The sequence below is a fragment of the Rhinatrema bivittatum genome, chromosome 7 (assembly GCF_901001135.1).
Source record: "Rhinatrema bivittatum chromosome 7, aRhiBiv1.1, whole genome shotgun sequence".
Lineage (NCBI taxonomy): Eukaryota > Metazoa > Chordata > Amphibia > Gymnophiona > Rhinatrematidae > Rhinatrema > Rhinatrema bivittatum.
Genome location: NC_042621.1, coordinates 198,697,725 through 198,716,087, shown reverse-complemented (window position 1 = coordinate 198,716,087; position 18,363 = coordinate 198,697,725). Strand labels below are relative to the sequence as shown.

The 18,363-nt window shown below is 39.8% G+C and overlaps 1 protein-coding gene across 4 annotated transcripts in view; it reads left to right on the top strand.

Annotated features, from left to right (window-relative positions):
* The window catches only part of ARID5B (AT-rich interaction domain 5B), a 227,565-nt gene that overhangs the window by 140,728 nt on the left and 68,474 nt on the right, over positions 1–18,363 (top strand). Inside the window, exon 1 of one of the 4 annotated variants that reach the window (XM_029609742.1) lies at positions 16,431–16,552. The exons of 1 other annotated variant lie outside the window; for it this stretch is intronic. In XM_029609742.1, coding sequence (XP_029465602.1) covers positions 16,468–16,552 — 85 coding nt within the window. In that variant the 5' untranslated portion in view covers positions 16,431–16,467. Of the gene's footprint in view, positions 1–16,430; positions 16,553–16,582; positions 16,892–17,255; positions 17,328–18,363 lie in introns of those variants that run through there. 2 more of the 4 variants (XM_029609744.1, XM_029609743.1) reach the window with 2 other exon arrangements.

Here is an 18,363-nt window from a genome sequence, read left to right as displayed (position 1 = left end):
TACATTTGGCAACTTATTGGCACATTTTTACATCTGCTAATTATCAAGCGCAATTGATAAGACTTGTCTGTTATCTGCTGCTGGTCGAGTGGGAGGTCTGGGTGAACTGAGGGGAGTTCAGACTGAAGAACTAGGAGGGTCTCGATGACCTGGAGAAGGGCTGGGTGACCTGGTGGAGGCCTCAGCAAATTAATGTTTTCAGTTGTGGTTTTAAAATATATCGACTTTTGCAAATAAATCAGGGTTTTATGTAAGTAATCATTTTTTTTGCGTGTAAAATATACGCAAGTATGTTTGTAAGATAGATCGGAAAAGTATGCACTTTCAATGCATTGCAGGTATTTGAACATAACCAAACATATGCGTGTATGTTGAGGGGTAGACGTATGCATATTTTATAATCGGTGCTTACCTTATACAGGAAGGTTATAAAATACTGCAGTAGATCTTCATACGACCATGTAAGCATGTATGTAGGATCGCAAAGAGCTGTTTGAAAGTTATCCTCATAGGCAGTATCTTTTAAACAGGTGCGCGGGGGCACTTCTAGGCTCGCTCATCGGCCTGTGCCCAGGGATGCAGCCATTTTATAACATACGCATGTATATGCGCTCGTGTAATAAACGAGCCTGACCTTGCGCACATGGGCGCACAATTGTAAGTGGACGCACGCTTGGGCATACAAATTCCACGCAAGTGGAGGAATATTAAAAGCCGCACGCACCGACGCGATTAACCGTTTTCCCCGTTCCTTCCCATTTGGCCCAGTTAAGGGATAGGACTTCCAAACCTCTCTAGTTTAATAAGCCTCCCTTTCCCCCTGTTAGCCCTGACCTTTAAAACCCTACTGATCTGGGTAGTTGGTTTTTTTTTTACAACTTGCACATGCTCCATAGCAGAAGTAAAGTTACATGGCAGGGGACCCCGGCGTGTGAATGTGTGCCTAAGTATTTACCCCCAAATTTCAAGGCGAAATCCAGGAATGTGCAGGCCTCGCCCAGACCCTGCCCATGCCCCACCCCTTTTTGGGGACTTTTCATTTGTGCACGTAGCGGCAAATTATCGCGGACATGGGGGCGGCTTTTAAAATCTGCTTGGCGCTCCAGCCAGCTTGTGCGCATACCTCCTGGTTTTGGTGCGTGCCAGGCTTTTAAAATTCATCTTAAACTGTAAATTATATGTATGTATGTAAATTATATGTACATGCTGCTACTACTACTTATTTCTATAGTGCTACCAGATGTATGCAGTGCTGTACAAATACATATGAGAGACCGTCTCTTTTCCATGGACTTACAACTTTAGTCGCGTATATAATGGGTGTATGTATATACAAGAAAGATAAAGACAGGAAAACAAAACACCCAGGGAGGATAACTTTCAAATGCATGCAATTGCATAGATGTACGAGCAGATCTACGCTAGTATTTTGTAACCCATGTTATTTATTTATTTATGGGGGTTTTCTATACCGATATTCGTTTAGTAATATCACATCGGTTTACAGACAACTTGAAATTAGCAACAGTGCTTTACAATTGTAGTTAATGAACAGTATGGTTAACAGAAAAAAGAATTGGTGAACAAGAGTAGAATAGGCATCACAGGGGCAAAACTATGTAAAAATGGAGAATAAATAGTATAAGGATTATGAGAAGGAATAAGAAGTTTTATAAAATGCACATATCTCTGTCCCGCAACATATGCACAAATGTACGTTTATGCATGAATGTATGCAGTGCATTGAAAGAACATATATTAATGTATTGAACACGCTGACTTTTCTTAATTATTTAAAAAATATCAGCCAAATTTTAAATCCCCCTCCTTGCAAAAAATGGGGGTTACGTGTGTGGCTGGGCCTTGTGCGCACTGCGCGCATCTTCAAATGGGGCCTGGCCGTGTGAGTATCCCCTGTTACATACCGAAGTGCCAGGCCCAGATAAAGGGGCGGTCCCTGGGGCAGGGCTGGAGGTGGCCGGTCCAGCGGCCATTTGCCGTTGTACTGGGGAAAGGCATCCTGGCGCGTACAAGTTGCTACTGCTCCGTTGGAACAGTAAGCAATAAAACAAAAAAATAGAAAGGTAAGAGAAAGGGTTTAGGGGGGAGGGAGGAAAGGGGAAGGGGAAGGGAGGTTAGGGTAGGGGGTAGGGAAGTTCCCTCCTTAATTGGAGCAGACAGGGAGGGAACTGGGGATGGCCTCGATGAGTCACTGCGCGGAAATTGCAATTCTCTACCCCTCCTTGCGTGCGCTGCACGCACATTCGTACGCCGCTCATATTTTATAACACGCGCACAGCCCCGCTCACATTTTAAAATACTCACGTCCATGTGCGTGCCCCGAGTTCAGCGCTCACATGGACGCGCACGCTTGTCTTTAAAAATCTACCCCTATATGCGCTTATATTTTCCACATGAAAATAAAGTAGGACTTACCCAATTGGGATTTATGTGCACAAGACGGTGAATTTTAAAGTATGTGCACGTCCAGGAAATGACCAGTTTTACCAATGAGTCCACCAGTTTGCCCAGTCCTTCTCCAGGTCATCAAGACCCTGCCGCCATTTCACCCAAACCTCCCAATAGTCAGTATTACTCAATAAACACGTTTAATATCATTTATTCCAGATAATTAGCAGGCTTAAATTACTTAAGTTGGCAAATCCTTCTGCATGTCTATTAAAATAACAACATACATGTGCAAATATTAGTTCTACCTCAGAATGCCCTTTTCTACATGCATATACGTTCGCACTAAAGTGAAAATACATGACTATTTTGGATGTTTATAAAACAGAATACGCAAGTAGAGGCTACTTGCACATAATGCTATTTGTTTCCCATGCAGTATTTTGAAAATTCACCCCAAAGGTGGGAAATAATGCTTGAAGTTTTGACTTAAAGCATTCTTGTTTACAGGTAGTCATTTCTGAGCCCATGGGTCATATTTTTCCACTATAATTCTGAAATATCCAATTCATGTATCACTTATGGCATCCATCTTGCACAGGTCTGGTTGATGACGGGGACGCCATCATATCCAACATAATAATATATTATTTCATGCAGAACAGCATCACATCTGGTGCATTGTGAAGATGTCTTGCATAAAACATCATCATATCATGTTGGATGCGACTAAGAGTTACTTACAAACACAAAAATGGCCATATAGATGTAATTATTCCTTTACCTTTTTCACATAGGAGTTTCAGAAGCATGCCATTTCAATTTCTCAATTTGCCAGAATACATTTGATCAGATGGAGCACATCTGAAATTAATTTCTGAGTAAGATAAATGAAGAATGCACTGGGTATCTATGTGCCTGCCATATATAAATGTACATTACGTTTCATTAAATATTCAGTGATGCTGCAGTCTTTTTAAACCAAGTCAATTGTTCTAGTATGTGAGTGTCATGGGAACAGGAGAATGACCGTGTTTGCATTATTTGTGTAATATGGCTTGTTGATACTAGTAAATGCTGAGTTCACAGTGATTAATGAGGCAAACGGGCCATTGCAAAAACTATTTCACACATTTTGTCCTTTATAACCAGTCTTACCTGGTATCTAGGCCCCTCCCTTCTTCTAAAAGGTGATGCACAAAAAAGCCTTTGTTCCTAACGTTAATGCATGACAGAGCATTAAACATAAGGTATCATTTTATACAATAGGTTTAGTGTTTCAAAGGGATTTTTTTTTGTGTGGGGAAAACAAGCGCTCAGTTTATACCAGGCTTTAAGATCTGTTTCCCTTTCTGACCATATGAATTTTTCTAAGCACTAGAGCTGCTACACAGTGGATTTTTTTTTTTTTTTAACTAAAACTACAGTTTCATACCATTGATTTTAAATGTCAAGATAGAATCTTTAGCTGCAGAGGTAATCAAATGTAATGCCGTCCGCAACCTTCTTCGCATGCCTGACTGCATAAAGCTTGTGTAACAGTTTATTATTGTAAAATTAGTATAGCATAGCATGGAACAAACCGGGATTGCAGCCAGATGAAATAGACAGTGCAGAGTTATAGAAGGGTTTGAAGCACATGCAGCACAGCACAAGCACGCTGTATTTTCTTTTCAATTGTCTGCTGTTTGTTAATGTTTCAACATGATTGCATCCCAGTTTAATAGCACTTTTGCCATAGCAGGGCTTGCAGTGCCAGCGCTGACAGTATCAGTGCTTTAGTGCGAAGGCATGATGTGTGTATTAAAACTGAAAAAGAAACGGTGAGCTAATGAGGTAGTCAGGAAATACATCACTTAACTGTTTGTTAATTTTAACTTGCCAATGTAGAATTTGCTTTTTTTTTTTTAAATTTTCCAGCATTGATTGCAAGGTTTCAGTCTGTGAAAAGCATTACATTTGAGTTCTCATTGACTCATTTCCAACCTCTCCTCTCTGTATTCCTGGCCAAGATATTATATTGCAATCGGGTTACAACCATCGCTTCAGGAAAGTTCTAGAATACCGCACTGAAGAACATTCTTTTAGCAAGAGTTAACTCTAGTTTGATTTTGTCAGTGTAATTGTTGCAGGCATTGGTTAATATCACAAACTGGAATTCATTCTCTACCCCTGCATTGCATGTGATTTCATCATCATATTTGTTGATGTTATTTTTGTAACCAGTTAGGTTGTGCAGATATTTAATTGCTTAGAAAGTCTTGTACAGTATGTTCTGCTTAGTCAAACACCATTGACACTGCGGCATGCTGAGTCTTGTCTTTAGAAGTTTAGGGTCTCAATAAGACTGGCATTATAGGAGGATAAGGTGGCTTATTCCAGATGAAAGAAATGTGGAGGTGAGAGGAAGAGTAGAGAGGGGAGACTTGAGAGAACAAATCACCACTTTGCAGTTAAATCTGGAGAAATTGAAAAGCTTGACTTGGTAGCACACCTGTTGGGCTTGAACTAATTGTTAGTAAGGGTCTGCTTGGAAAGAGTGAGTGAGTTTAAACTAGCTTATGTAGAGGCAGTGACGTTTGCAAATGTGCTAATGTGCATTCAAACAAAAAATAGCAAATGCTACTCCATTTGCAAAATTTTGTGAATATTTATTTGCTATTTTAGCCCACGTTATTTAGCTATCATGATCTTTAGTGCAAGATCTGTGCAAAATTAGGTAATGAGCTGCAAAACTATTATCGATCAGCTCATTACCTATGTTTGCATAATGAAATAAAATGCATTAAAATGTACAAATGTCAGTGCAGAGCTATTATTGCAAGAAACAACAACGTCTCAAGGGAGGAAGAGTTACTGTTTGTTTTTTTTGCAATAATAGCTGCGTTAATGCAGAGTAGTTTAATGCGCACTATTTACCGCCAAACTCATTTGCCTGCGATTACCGTGGGCCATTATTGCGCGCTAATTAACACATGAAATTGACCCCTATTATTGCATCTTAGTATACTGGTCTCTTTAAAAGTTTGCTATGTAGAAATTCTAGTTGTTGGTGCATAGTACCAAAAAGTGCTCTAAACTTTACCAAACAGAAAAGGTTTGAGTTTGGCTTATGCTGGGACATTTGCCCCATTCTGGTAGTGTTTTCAAACCTTGCAGAGGTTGTTGGGAAGCTTTGCACAGTCTCAGGAAATAGCTCATATTGGCCACCTGCATCAGAGAGTTGATGGTGCTCATTTTAAATGGCAGCAGGGTTCAGATGTGCAGCCTAAACATCCAATCTGGCTAAAATTGAAAATAACACCTTATATTGTATTCCAATTTTTTCGTATTGCTATGTTCCCCTCTTGTGTGCTATCATCAAAAGCAAAGAGCCCATTCATTATGATGATTGCACATTGGTGATACATGCTTGCCCTGACAGTGTGGTATTAAATTGCAACAATTGTGCTTACCATAGTAATAAGCATATTTTGAGTACAAGAAGGAACCATAAATTAAGTAGTAATATACTACAAGTTAATAAAATGTGAGCTCTGCCGAGGCACAGCAAAAGCATATAATGTTAACTGAGATATGTAAATATAGAATTATGACATGACAGTGTGTTTGAGCTGGCAGTTAAAAATGCCCTGAGTGCTTTGTGAGGCAAGAGACTATAGACCATGTGACTCATGCACTCAAGAAATGTTGCAGTGTCCAGGTAAATCACCACCTTGGGTGCTTTCCTGCTATAATAGAAATCCATTTTAGTGATCATCATGATTTTATTTGATTTTCAAGGATTGAGAGAACACATTAATGCTTCTAGTTGCCCATTTTAGTGTGGGAGTGACATCATAGAAGAGGTCATTTTATAATTATTGCTATACCCAATTAGAATATTACTACTGTCAGAGTAAACAAAAATAGTTTAAAACATTTAGCTCTAGGGCAGCACAGTGACCTGCTATGTAAGAAATCAGGTTTCTTGTTCCTTACTCATCACCTTATCCTCAGTCCAGTACTTGTTGGGAATGCTGTGGGCAGTGTTTATAGTTCCTTTGAGGATAGAAGTCTCCGGAGCCACTGTGATAGCAACCTTTGGCCTGGATTTATCAAAATGGGTAAATATCGCATGCTATGGGAAAAGGGGTGTGTTTTATGGTAATAGGGAGTTTATCACAATTTGCGCTAATACCTATGTGAAGAGCTATGTCACTGCAAATTGTGATCACTTTTTTGCACTTTGAGATAAGTGCCAGAATGTGGTATTTCCTACATACAACCACTGGGGGGACCATGTTTACTACCAGGAAGGAGGGAGGGAGAGAGAGAGAGAGAGAGAGAGAGAGAGAGAGAGAGAGAGAGAGAGAGAGAGAGAGCGAGCACACCTAGCCATGATGCCCTGACCCTAGATAGGTATTTATATATATCTATGGGAGGCCCACCTAGTAACTCGAGGTGAGGTTTAGGTATTAGTGTAGGGGTTAGGGGCCACTTTGACATTCAATGTGAGATGTATAAACAGAACAGTGCTCTCTTGTGAACATTTGATGACCCTCAGAGTGAGGAAACTCACCCAAAGATGAGATTTGTGCAATGTTCTCTCAACCTAGCTTGATGGACTCTCTACCTGGGTAACATCAAGCTTTATGTCTAGGCTCTCTCTCTCTCCCCTGATAGCTAGGTAGATGCTCTGGGAGCTTCAAACTACCAAAACCGGCATCCGCGAAACACATCGCAACCGGTGAATCAGCCGTAACGCAAGGTATCGCGCGGCTTAACGCTTCTGAAAACGTTGTAGCTAGAATGGGCGTTAAAGCCATGCGATAGGGCTTCGCAAAACGGTAAACCCAGCCCACTCCCGCCCCTAACTCCTCCTCTTTTTCAGATTTGCATCTCACCATACAATATGGTGCTATCGCATGCGTTAAAGGCATTTTCACATGCGTTAAGGGCTTATCGCATGCGTTAAAGGCGTTTTCGCATGCGTTAAGGGCTTGTCGCATGCAAAAAGCCCTGTTAACGCATGCGATAAGCCCTTAACGCATGCGGAAAAACGGGGCTTTTTGCATGCGATAAGCCCTTAACGCATGTGAAAACGCCTTAATGCATTTTGATAAATGATGGGGTTTGTTGGCTGGCTTAGGGAACGATTTGAGAGATGTTTTGCTGCTAGTTTTACATTCTCCCCCTTTTTCCACCACCCTAAAAACAAACCAGCTGATATGCAGGTATGTTACTAGAGAATGGATATGTAGAGCCAGGGGCACAGTGATAGCTGGTAAGCGGAGCTCAGGTTGAGCATCTGACGCAACAGCTGGTACTAACAAATCCTTTTTAAATTTGGTTTTGCATTTTTTGTTTAAAATTTCGGAAGCTGGTGCTCATTTTCATTAAAAGGATGTCACAGTCCTGTTGCCTAACCACTTCAGGGCATGCCTACCCCATAGGAAAAAATGCCTGCAAATGCTCCCTCTTGGTTGGCTGGTTTGCAGTCTTCATTTTGTAACTCTCCTCTCCACAAATGGATTGGGAAGGCATAGGTGTGTCTCATCAAAGTGCCATAGCATAATGAATAGTCGGCTTGCTATTAAAAATGGCAGTACACAAGAAAAAAACCCCAGCTGTATGTTTTAAAGATTTGGAATATGATCATTTATTTTGTGTTCAAGCGAAATGCTGATATGGGATCTTAGAGAAAACAGCAGTGTCTCTGAAGTATGCAGTTTCAATTTAGAGAGAAATGGAAAACCAAAGCAGCAAAGACTGAGCATGAGTAATTATTAAGTAGATTATGGCAATTCATTTATGGAATGTTTTGTATTTAAAAACAGGAGGGAGGTGGAGAGTTCTCATGACTGGTTCTTGTTTACAATATCAATTACAGTGTTCAGAATCTGTGTCTAGAAATCATACTTCTGGATAGGGTAGCATAGTATCTTATGGCCCTGGGAACACGTATCTTGTTCAAAGACCTATCAAGAGACTTTCAAGGTAAATTTCCACAAAAATAGTTGGGAATGACTTCTAAATATTTCATTTTTTTCCTACAGCATTTAAATCGGAAATTGACCTGCAAAAATAAAAGAGAGAGTATTTTTCACTATTTTTAAGTATAGGTTGTGTTTCAGGTGCAGAAGAGAAGAAACCCTTTTGGATGTTAGACCCCTACAAATTTATAAATACATCTGGGAATCATTTGCAGCAATAGATAAATTATTTTTATCCATTTAGGGCCAGATGTACTAAGAGGCTGTTCCTATTTTCTGTCTATGAAGAAAAGGCTTATACATCCGGCCAATATAGTCTTGATACGAATGGGAAATAGACAGCAGATAATGCCCTGGAAGCAGATGCTCTACAACTCAGCCTCTGTAAATCAGCAGTTATTAAAATTTATGAAAACAAAAACACTGACAAAAATATAGTGGATATGTCACATTGAAAATCTGTATAACTTTCAGTGTACTGTAGTCATAGTTATATTTGACCGTGAGGCTGTTCAGCTAATAATGAGTTATCAAAGACCAGGTCACATAAATTAAATGCCTGGAACACCTACCTGAATACAACATGGGAAATATTTCCTTGCACTGGATTCCTGATGCTTTGCTTTACTAGAATGCTTCATTCAGAGACTTTGCTGGGCAGTATAGTCATCAATTCATATAACTCCTATCTGCGGTGAATGTAAATACATGTTACCTGTAATTAAATGTACGGTTTTAGCCTCTTTCCAGCAATTGTTTTCATGAGTAGTCTGTTAGCGTGTAGGATGTATCGTTTCTGCCCATTCTGTAGATAGTCTAACATGTTTACATGTGTATTCACTCCTCAGAGATGACTGAACTACTGCTGCAGAAAACTCATCTCTTCCATATTAGGGAATTTAATGGGCTCATATCATTCTGTCCTCATATAATGGCAGAAACAGTTTGTGCACCAATCTATATTTAGCTGTGAATAAACTCCTTAGAATGCAGCATGCTGCTTTCTGGAATATGATGCAAAATCAAATGTGCTGTATCCTTTCAGTGGGAAGCACTTCATGCTTTTATTTGCTTTTTTTTTTTTTTATATATCTCTTTATCTTTGGGAAATAAAAGAAAATTATTAGATAGGTTCCCTTTGACGACAGATCATATACCATGGGACCAGATCTATTTTTGCAACAGTTCTGTGAATGTTCTTGGCCTTTCTATTACTAGCTTGACTGTACATTGTTATTATGACTTCATCTCTCTTGTCATTCTTCATGACGTCCATGTAACACTAGAGGGCAACTGAGAGTTTTCTTTCTAAGCAACAGAGCTGGAAATGGTTTTAATATCAGCTAAGTGTTTAAACTAAGTGAGGATTTATTTTCCTGTCTTTAGATTTTTTTGCATGTGTAACCTCTCAGTCTCCATTGACAGCAAATAATCCAAGGGAAAATATAGACAGAGTGATTCAGAGAGCAGCTTTTGCCCAAATAAGGATTTCTTTTGGAGACTCCATATGTTAGATAATGATCAACTGCCAGTTGGTCATGAGTTAATAATGCTGACTGCTGAAATATGCATACCATGTGGCATATAATCGTTCTGCGCATAAAGACAGATCCAGATACACTGTATCACAGACATGGGCGCAGTCTGTAAATTAGTTCCCAGTACATCAGCTCAGGGGGGGAGGGGGAGGGGGCATCCTCCAGCTCACTGGGAGGACCTGGGTTCACGTCCCAGGTCAGGCCCTCCACTCCCCTCAGCCAGGATTGGGGAGGCCAGGGAGGCAGCGCTGCATAGCAACATGGTAGGTGGCAACAAAAAAGAAGACCAACCGGCCCATGCAGTCGCTCAGTTATTCCTGTCTGCACTGCAAGCGTATATGCCACCTGCCACTAGTAGAAGCTTGACTGCGTGGAGGACAGCGCTCTCTCTCCAAATCGGTTTGTTTTCTCCTTCGTTAGTTCTTTACCATCCTGGGTAGATTCCACACTTAACTCAACACCCAGCTTTCTTCCTCCATGTCCTGCCACCATGCCTTGTAATAATCAAAACAACTACCAAATTCAATGAGGCTGTTGTCCAAACATCCAGCCTGCTCGGTTCCCTGTGGCCTTGCTGGACAGTATCCGGCCACCACCAACCTGCCAGCGTCAACACAATTGGGATTTGGGAAGTTGTAGCTCTTTGGAACCAATCTGGCTACCCCATGGCCTACAGAATCGCTAGGTTGTGTTTTCTTTCTTCTCTCTGTGTTGGCCTTATCATTTCTCTCCTTCTGGTTTTGAAGGAATAATAGGTGGTTTTGTTGCACTACTGCAACTTCCCAAGCCTACTCCTACCTCAGCCATAGAATGTAACAGCAGAAAAGGATCATTAAGCCCGTTCTCTGTGCCCGCTTTCATTCAAGCTCATCTCTGGCTTTCTCTTTACTTCAAACTAGGAGTCTTCTGGCATATCCCATGCTTCCTTGAATTCTCTTACTGTTTTTGTCTCCACCAGTGGTTTAATCAGCTAACTCCTGAAGTTAGCTGATTAAACATTTTGAAAACTGACCTCTTTCATTTCTTATATCTAATTCTTCTATTAATACCAAAGGCATGGTATTAGCTTTCTTTATAACACTACTACACTGCTGGCTTGGATTCAGTTTGTGGTTTACTAACCACTACATCTTTTTCCACTGTCAAAACCTACTGCCAAGCCAATTGTTCCCCATTTTATATTTATACATTTGAATTTTCTTTCCTTAGTTCCTTACATTTGTATTTGTTGCATTTCATGTTGCTATTGATCATTTTTCTCAAATGCCAAAATCAGTTTAAGCTTTAATTCTTTTCCCCATTTACAGTATACTTGCATCTCTACCCAACTTACTATGCTCTGTACATTTTATAAGTTTGGTTTCTATTCTATCTTCAGAATTAATAGATCATATAGAATAGCATTCAACCCAGGACTGAGCCTTGTGTAATTTGCCCTTCCAGGTTGATGCTGAGCCAAAAATAACTATTTTTGAGTTTGTTTTTCCAGTCAGTTGTGCACCTATATTACAACTATGTGGTCTAAACCATATCCTCTTTAGTTTGTATATCATGTGAGACAAAGTCAAATGCCTTACTAAAATCAAGATACAGTATATCACATCTGTTCCTGCTTGATAGAAATAACAATTGTTTATATTGGGCAATGATCTAATTGCAATAATTACTGACTGCACTGAGTAAATTACTGATATATTAAAAGTATAAAAACAGGGAATCTGTAGATCTAATAAATTCAACAGGAAGCAAGGGTTGTATGGTAATGCAGGCATGAAAGGATAAGCTGCTAGCAAGAAAGAAATCCGAAATGCCATGTAATCACCCCAGTAGAGACTAGGTTGGCTCAGGATGAAAAATATATTTATGAAAAGGATAAAGCCATGATGAGAAGCAGCGAGTCTCCAGAGTAGGATGGGAAAGCACATTCGGAAATATTTATGCAGATCTGAGAGGCCAGAAGGAAGGCTGGAATTTGGAGCGGGCGCAGTTGAGTAACCCTGACTTACTGGAATATGAGTTGCAGAATGAGTTAGGAAAGTTATACATTTCAGGAAGTAATGTGGGATAAGTCTGTTTACTTACTCGGTTGGTTAAGCAAGATAGCAAGGCAGGTTCAAGTCTAGTAAGTGATTTAGTGATGATAAATGAAAAATAGAAAATGCCTTTGTTATATACTCACCATTCCCTGATTCAGGACAGGACATGTGTACTTTAAAGGGTTCTAGCTTAAAGCAGCAAAGTAAGACAACATTTCTTTGGCTAATATTGTAAGTTTTAAAAAAATCAAATCGCTAGGATTCTCTCCACTCCCTCACCCCTGCTTTTTTTCTTGTTCCGATTTCAGCCCTAAAGAGATATTAGTGTTTAGCATTTTTTTTTTAATTCTGTCTAGCTGACTACCCTGTGCTGATTCTGATCAGAGCCCCCATGTAGGGATATACAGAGCACAAACAGCTAGAGAATGGATTTTGGGAAGAAAGTTGCTAAAATCAAGAGATACAGCTATGATAAAAAGCATACACCATATATTCCCACACAGGAAGAAAATATGGAAAAAAAAGACAATTAAAATATGGTAAGAATGACTAAAAAAGATGTACGAATAGGCTCAAAAGACTCACCAGTTTAGCAATCAAATGTTCACGCGATGCCTTGAAGGCTGTTGCTGTTACTACTGCTTTAACACCTCTGTTTACGATCATCGCAGCAATATCTTTTATACTACACAAACTATCCCCGGCATTCATCATTCCCGCGGTGGGAAAAAAAGGGGGCGGGACGGCGAAAGTATTGCAGCCAGTCGCATCGTGGCGGTGCGTTTTCAGGCCGCATTCTTTTGCCCCATAGTGCCACAGGAAAAGGTGGTGTTATTTCCCGCGGTACTCCCGGCGATAATGTGCAAAACATCGCCTGCAGCGCTACCGGGCCATAACCCCGCCCAGACCTTGCTCACACTCCTCCCCTTCCCCTAATTTAAATTGTACCGCCGTGATGTGTCCGGTATCACGTGCGTTAGGGCCTTATTGCGCACGATAAGGCCCAAACTTACATGATAACGGCACATGGCAGTTTAAAGAATGATCCTGTGAGTCAGAGAACTTCAAAAGAAATATAACAGATACATTTTCCCCAGTTTCAGTTTTCGGATGAAGCATCCAAATTTCCTGTTTTCTTCACTCTTCTGTTTTCTTTTTATACCTAATAAAATGACTTATGCTTTGGTTTAACTGCAGACATTATTTAACCTCTGAATTTGGAGAACAGCTTATTGTAATTACTCTCTTTATATCCCTAGTTTTATCGCTTTAAAAGTCCAATATCTGTTGCTGATTCCTGTGATGTCGCATGTATTCCCATCAAAAATGTAATTTTACAAAGGTTTCAAAACACTAGCAGGACCATAAAAAAATGTAAAATATCAAAAATTAAAAGTCACGCTTCATGTGCCTTTATTTTAAAGCCACTTTAATCAAAACTGAAGTTAAACAGGAATATTCTGTCCTTGAAATATTTGGAGGGTAACTTCCAAACAACTCAGCATGGCTACAGATACACAAGGCGATCTACATATATCAGGTACGCGTAGATTATAAAATATGCACGTGTCTCCTTATGTGCGAATATCCGCAATGCATTGAAAGCCCGTCCGTTTCTTACCTATTTTAAAAACATTTGATGTGAGAAAATAAATCGTGCAACTCTACGCGCGGAGGCGGGTATATTTTAAACGTGCGCGTGTAATTGAAATTTCTAGTTTGCCAAAACCTCCACCAGTTCTCCCAATCCTCCTCCAGGTCATTGAGACCCTCCTGGTTCCCCCACCCAGTTCACCCAGATCTCCCACCCAACCAATAGTAAACAATAGATGAGTCTGGCATTAATTGCGTAGGATAATTAGCGGGTGTAAAATTACGCGGATAACTTTCCAAACGTGTACACGGAAGTCTCATCAAATAGCAGCTTGCGCTTGTACCTCTTAGGCCTGTCCTGCAGTGCTCCTACACTGCCCCCCTTTTTTTTTTTTTGCATGGAAATGTGCATGAGAGACTGAAAATATGAGTCTGACTAAACTTTTTTTAACCCACATATGAAGTGCTTGAGAGGTCCGGATAAACTTGGGGGGGGGGGGAGTGCAGGCTAAAAAACCAGGGGGTCTTGATGAACTAGAGATAGACTGGGCAAACTGGTGGATGAACTGGTTAAACTGGTCTTGGGCACGTAATGCTGACTGTTCCCAGCTGTTCATGTCCATGCTTAAAATTAGGAGCACACATACACTCGCAAGGCCTATTTTATAAGATGTGCGCATACCTGCATGCAGGATAAAAGAGTTCAGCAGAGGTTGCCCGGGGCTCGTGTACCGATATATATGGGTGCACACACACTCACTTGAAAGTTACCCTCCCTGGTTTTCTCCCATTCTCTGTCTAGAGGAGTAAACCTGGATGAGTTGGGCTTTTGGAGGCTCTCAAAAACGACTTATCGTTAAAGTAGATGCCTTGAAGAAGAGAGTAATTTTCAAAGGAACTTCTGTGGATGAAATAATGAACATTGCTCCGCTGATATGCATGTAAAATTATGCACATTAACCTTGTACACATTTTGCATTTTCGTGCACACTTTTGGATTTTGAAAAGGATGTACAAAAATGTCCCCAGAAAGTGTGCCCGCCGAAAGCAGCAGGCATAACTTTGTGTGGGTAGTTTTTGCGGGATAATTTTCAAAGCAAGCTTACACGTGTAAGTTCACTTTGAAAATTGGTGTACTGTAGGCGTAGAACAGCCTGCAAATGTATATGGGCTGTATTAAAACGACCTCCTAAATGAATAATTCCAATTCAGTAGGAGGGTTAGAGAATCTTTCATCCCTTATTTTTACCCACTTTTTGCCCTGCTTTCCCCCTTTTGGCTTAAGAACTGGAGGGACGTCGCCCCTGAGACAGAAACCTTAGTGCTGCTTTTGTGCCTTGATGGGTCACCGTCCTAGTGAGAGAGGCCTCTCCAGAGCTTGAGCACGTCACCTCCACTGCGAGCCTGAGGGCAGAGATATTTAACTGGTTAAAAAAATTTGTTAGTATTTCTTAAGTCTGCTTATACTGGAATATTCTATAAATGAAGGCTATTCTTTTAGAGCATTGCATAGCTCCTGAAAGAATGCAGTAAATTAGTGCTAGAGTGAACATTCTTTAAAACTTAACAGTACTTAAACATAAGTTTAAAATATCTGCAATTGAGAGCAACAAAGTGGCATCGTTGCTCATTAAGCATTCCATTCATTCCATGCTGAATTTGCTTCACGCACAGCTGTACCTTATGGATCTCATTTTTCCATGGTGCGTCAATGAGACCACTGAACCTTGCTGAATGGAATTTTCTGCATGCATAATTATTTGGCTCAAAGGTTTACGGCAAAATTCAGGGGTAGGTGAAGTCTGTTTGCTTTCGGGGAAGGGCTGTGATTTTTGTTTTCAAGGGAACGTAATTCAGGTTTTAAGTACCAAAAACTGAAATCCAGTTGCAAGGACAAACTTTGATCTAAAGAGTAGCTTTTTTCAGGCTGCTTTGTACATTTCAAACAATCCTCTTGGCCTGCAGCCATTACTCAGTTCTGCCATCCTGTGGAAAGTTTCCACATTCCACAAAACAATATAATTTTAATGGAAACATCTGGTTTTATGTTTATAACAAACAGATAAAGTGGGCCTTTTGCCTAGTGCAAGTATATTTACTACATATCTTGTGTTATGCCCTAAAATTGTTCATTCTTTGTTCTGGAATGGGGACAGTGTGATCACAGTAACGCCTGTGCAGAATACAGTCACGCTAAAGTACTTATGCCTGTTGCCCAGCTACAACAACTCGACTCTGTTGTAGATCACAGGGCATCCAAAGTGTCAGCATGTTGCTCTTAGTGGTGTCCTACCTGGGGTTACTGCCTAGACAAAAAGTGTCACTCATTTTAAAGCAGCAGTACCCACTCCAGTCTGCAAAATGGCACCCTCCTTATTTTGTGCTTATATGGTGTTTCACCTTTGTAGACTTTCCTTTTATTACTAAAATCACTTTAGTGATAAGATATAAATTAGGCTACAAAAAGGGATCTTAATGATATAGTGCTTGGGTCAATTGATAACTTGTTATGTAAACAAATTAGCTATATCTGAAAAGTTAAGAAGTCTTTGATGAAAACCTTTTCAGGTAAAAAAAAAAAATCAGATATGCCTAATTCATTAAAAAAAAAAATAATGGAAAGGGTCAAACTGCTATGTAATGCTTGTCTAGAAATATTTCCTGTTCCTCAGTTTTACTAAAATTGAGATAGAATACTTCAGCATAAAGTAATGCCCAAACTGATATTTGTGCAAATTACTAGCATGGCACTATTAACTAATTCTGTTGTCTGTGTGCTTCCATTTCAATTTGTAATTTTAGTATATTGAATTCAAATGTGTGAAGTCTATCAGGGTCATTAAAGTTTTATTATTCATACCAGTTGTAATAAATCAAGAGAATGCTTCTGCTTTACATGGTGCCTTTTGAAATGAGATGTTTTACAGCTTGGCTCTCCTCTTGCTGTGGTGTCAGATTCAAGGAACTCTGTACTCTAGCCAGCTAACATGCAGTGCAAGAGGTCAGAATCAACAAAACAATTAGGATGAAATCACTTGGACTACTTTAAGAAGGCAGTGCAGCAGACTCTGGCAGCCTAATGTCCCCTCTTGCCCCCACCTCAGCTCATCCCTCTGCCTGTGCTAGTCACTAATATAATCTGTGTTTATAGAAGTAATGTGCTGTAGCTAGGGGGAGGGGAGTTGAAAGCACACAGCAGATACTCGGCGGCGTGTTCATTTTGTGTAAAGCTCACATCCACACCAAGCTGAGCCTTCCAGGGACGCAGTGGCTTGGCACATGCTGTGTAGCCTTCATGAATACTGAGATAAATGAGACAGATGTTTGTCGGCTGGAATGGGTAACCCTTTCTTTCTCTTTTTGTATTTGAATTTGCATGCTTTGCTCCGCTAAATTGCAGGGTAGGGGAAGACAAACTTTTAGTAGGCAGCATGTGCTTTAGGACTGTTGTCTTTCTATCTTGCTTCAGCTTTTCCTAGAAAATGCTCCTAGACTTCTTTTCCCTTTGGAGAAGCAAAGGCTTAACCTGTTTTTGGGGGTTTTTTTTTTACTGAACATGGCGAGGACAGAGCTATTATCCAAAGAATACCACTGAACTTAGTGCTAATTTATATTGGCAAACTGATTAAAATGTAAATGTAAGCTGTGGCTAGATCACGGTGTGACAACACCCAGGTGAGGAACAATTGGGAGAAGTTGGAGTGGTCTGTGGTCAGAATTCTGCAGCTCATGTTCAGTGTCTGAAATACTGGAGCAATGGATGCCAAGGAATAATTGTAAAACAAATTGTGCCTTGTCTTGATCAGCTAATGTTATTTTCTCTGTGCTGTTCTTCAGTAACTAGAAAGAATTAGAGTATGTGAAAGCAGATGGAGGAGAACTGAGTGTGGACTATAGATTTGTAAAACTCCTCTTTTCTATCTGTGGGTTTGTTTTGACTAAAATTTTAAGCATGGTAGAAGGAAAATTGCACATGATTATAATGCTAGCTCTTAATGCTACAGTATTTTTATTTTTCAGTAACTGGAAAAGATAACTTTTATTTAGTCTCTGTATTTGGGGCATTTTTATGTTACTTTGAAAATCTGCTTAAAATTCCATCACTGGGAAATTGGTGATTTCTAAGTATGCATTCTGTCAAACAGATTTGTAAATGTTTGAATGTTTGTGATAAACTGAAAGACGTAAATCATATTTACTACTTGTAGAAAGGTGTCTAGTGAAAAAAAAATTACTTGTAAGGATGATGCATTGGTTTTTGAAATAGTAGGTTAATATCTCAATTTATCCTGCAGAGTTTGATGGTGTGCAATAAAAAACACACCCTTAAAACATAAAACAAGTACAAATGTTACCAGGTTGAGATGGTAGTACATTGCTCATGTTTCAAAGGATAAAAAAGGAAGCACTGCCTAGGCTAATGCAGAGCTTTTTGTGAATGTGCTGTAATAATAGCCTCTTTTGCCTTATATAATACATTTTTTTTTCTGTCAGAATCTTTGGGAGCTACTCTTTGTAATAATTATGCACTGCATATAAAAATAGGTGTTCTAATAGACTCAGCCGGAATCTTCAAGATATATGACAGTAAAAGAGCCTATTAGTTGGTTATTTGATGTATGTCCATCAGCAGACATACCAAACTGTTATATCTGTCTTTTTATATATAGATATCGAGGTATAGAAATACAGAGAGCTATAGATGCATATAGATAGATGGGTATCTATCTATATGCATCTATATAATTCAGTACAATATAGCTCTACCTCAATAACTGTGTGTGTGTGTATGTGTGTGTGTATGTGTGTATA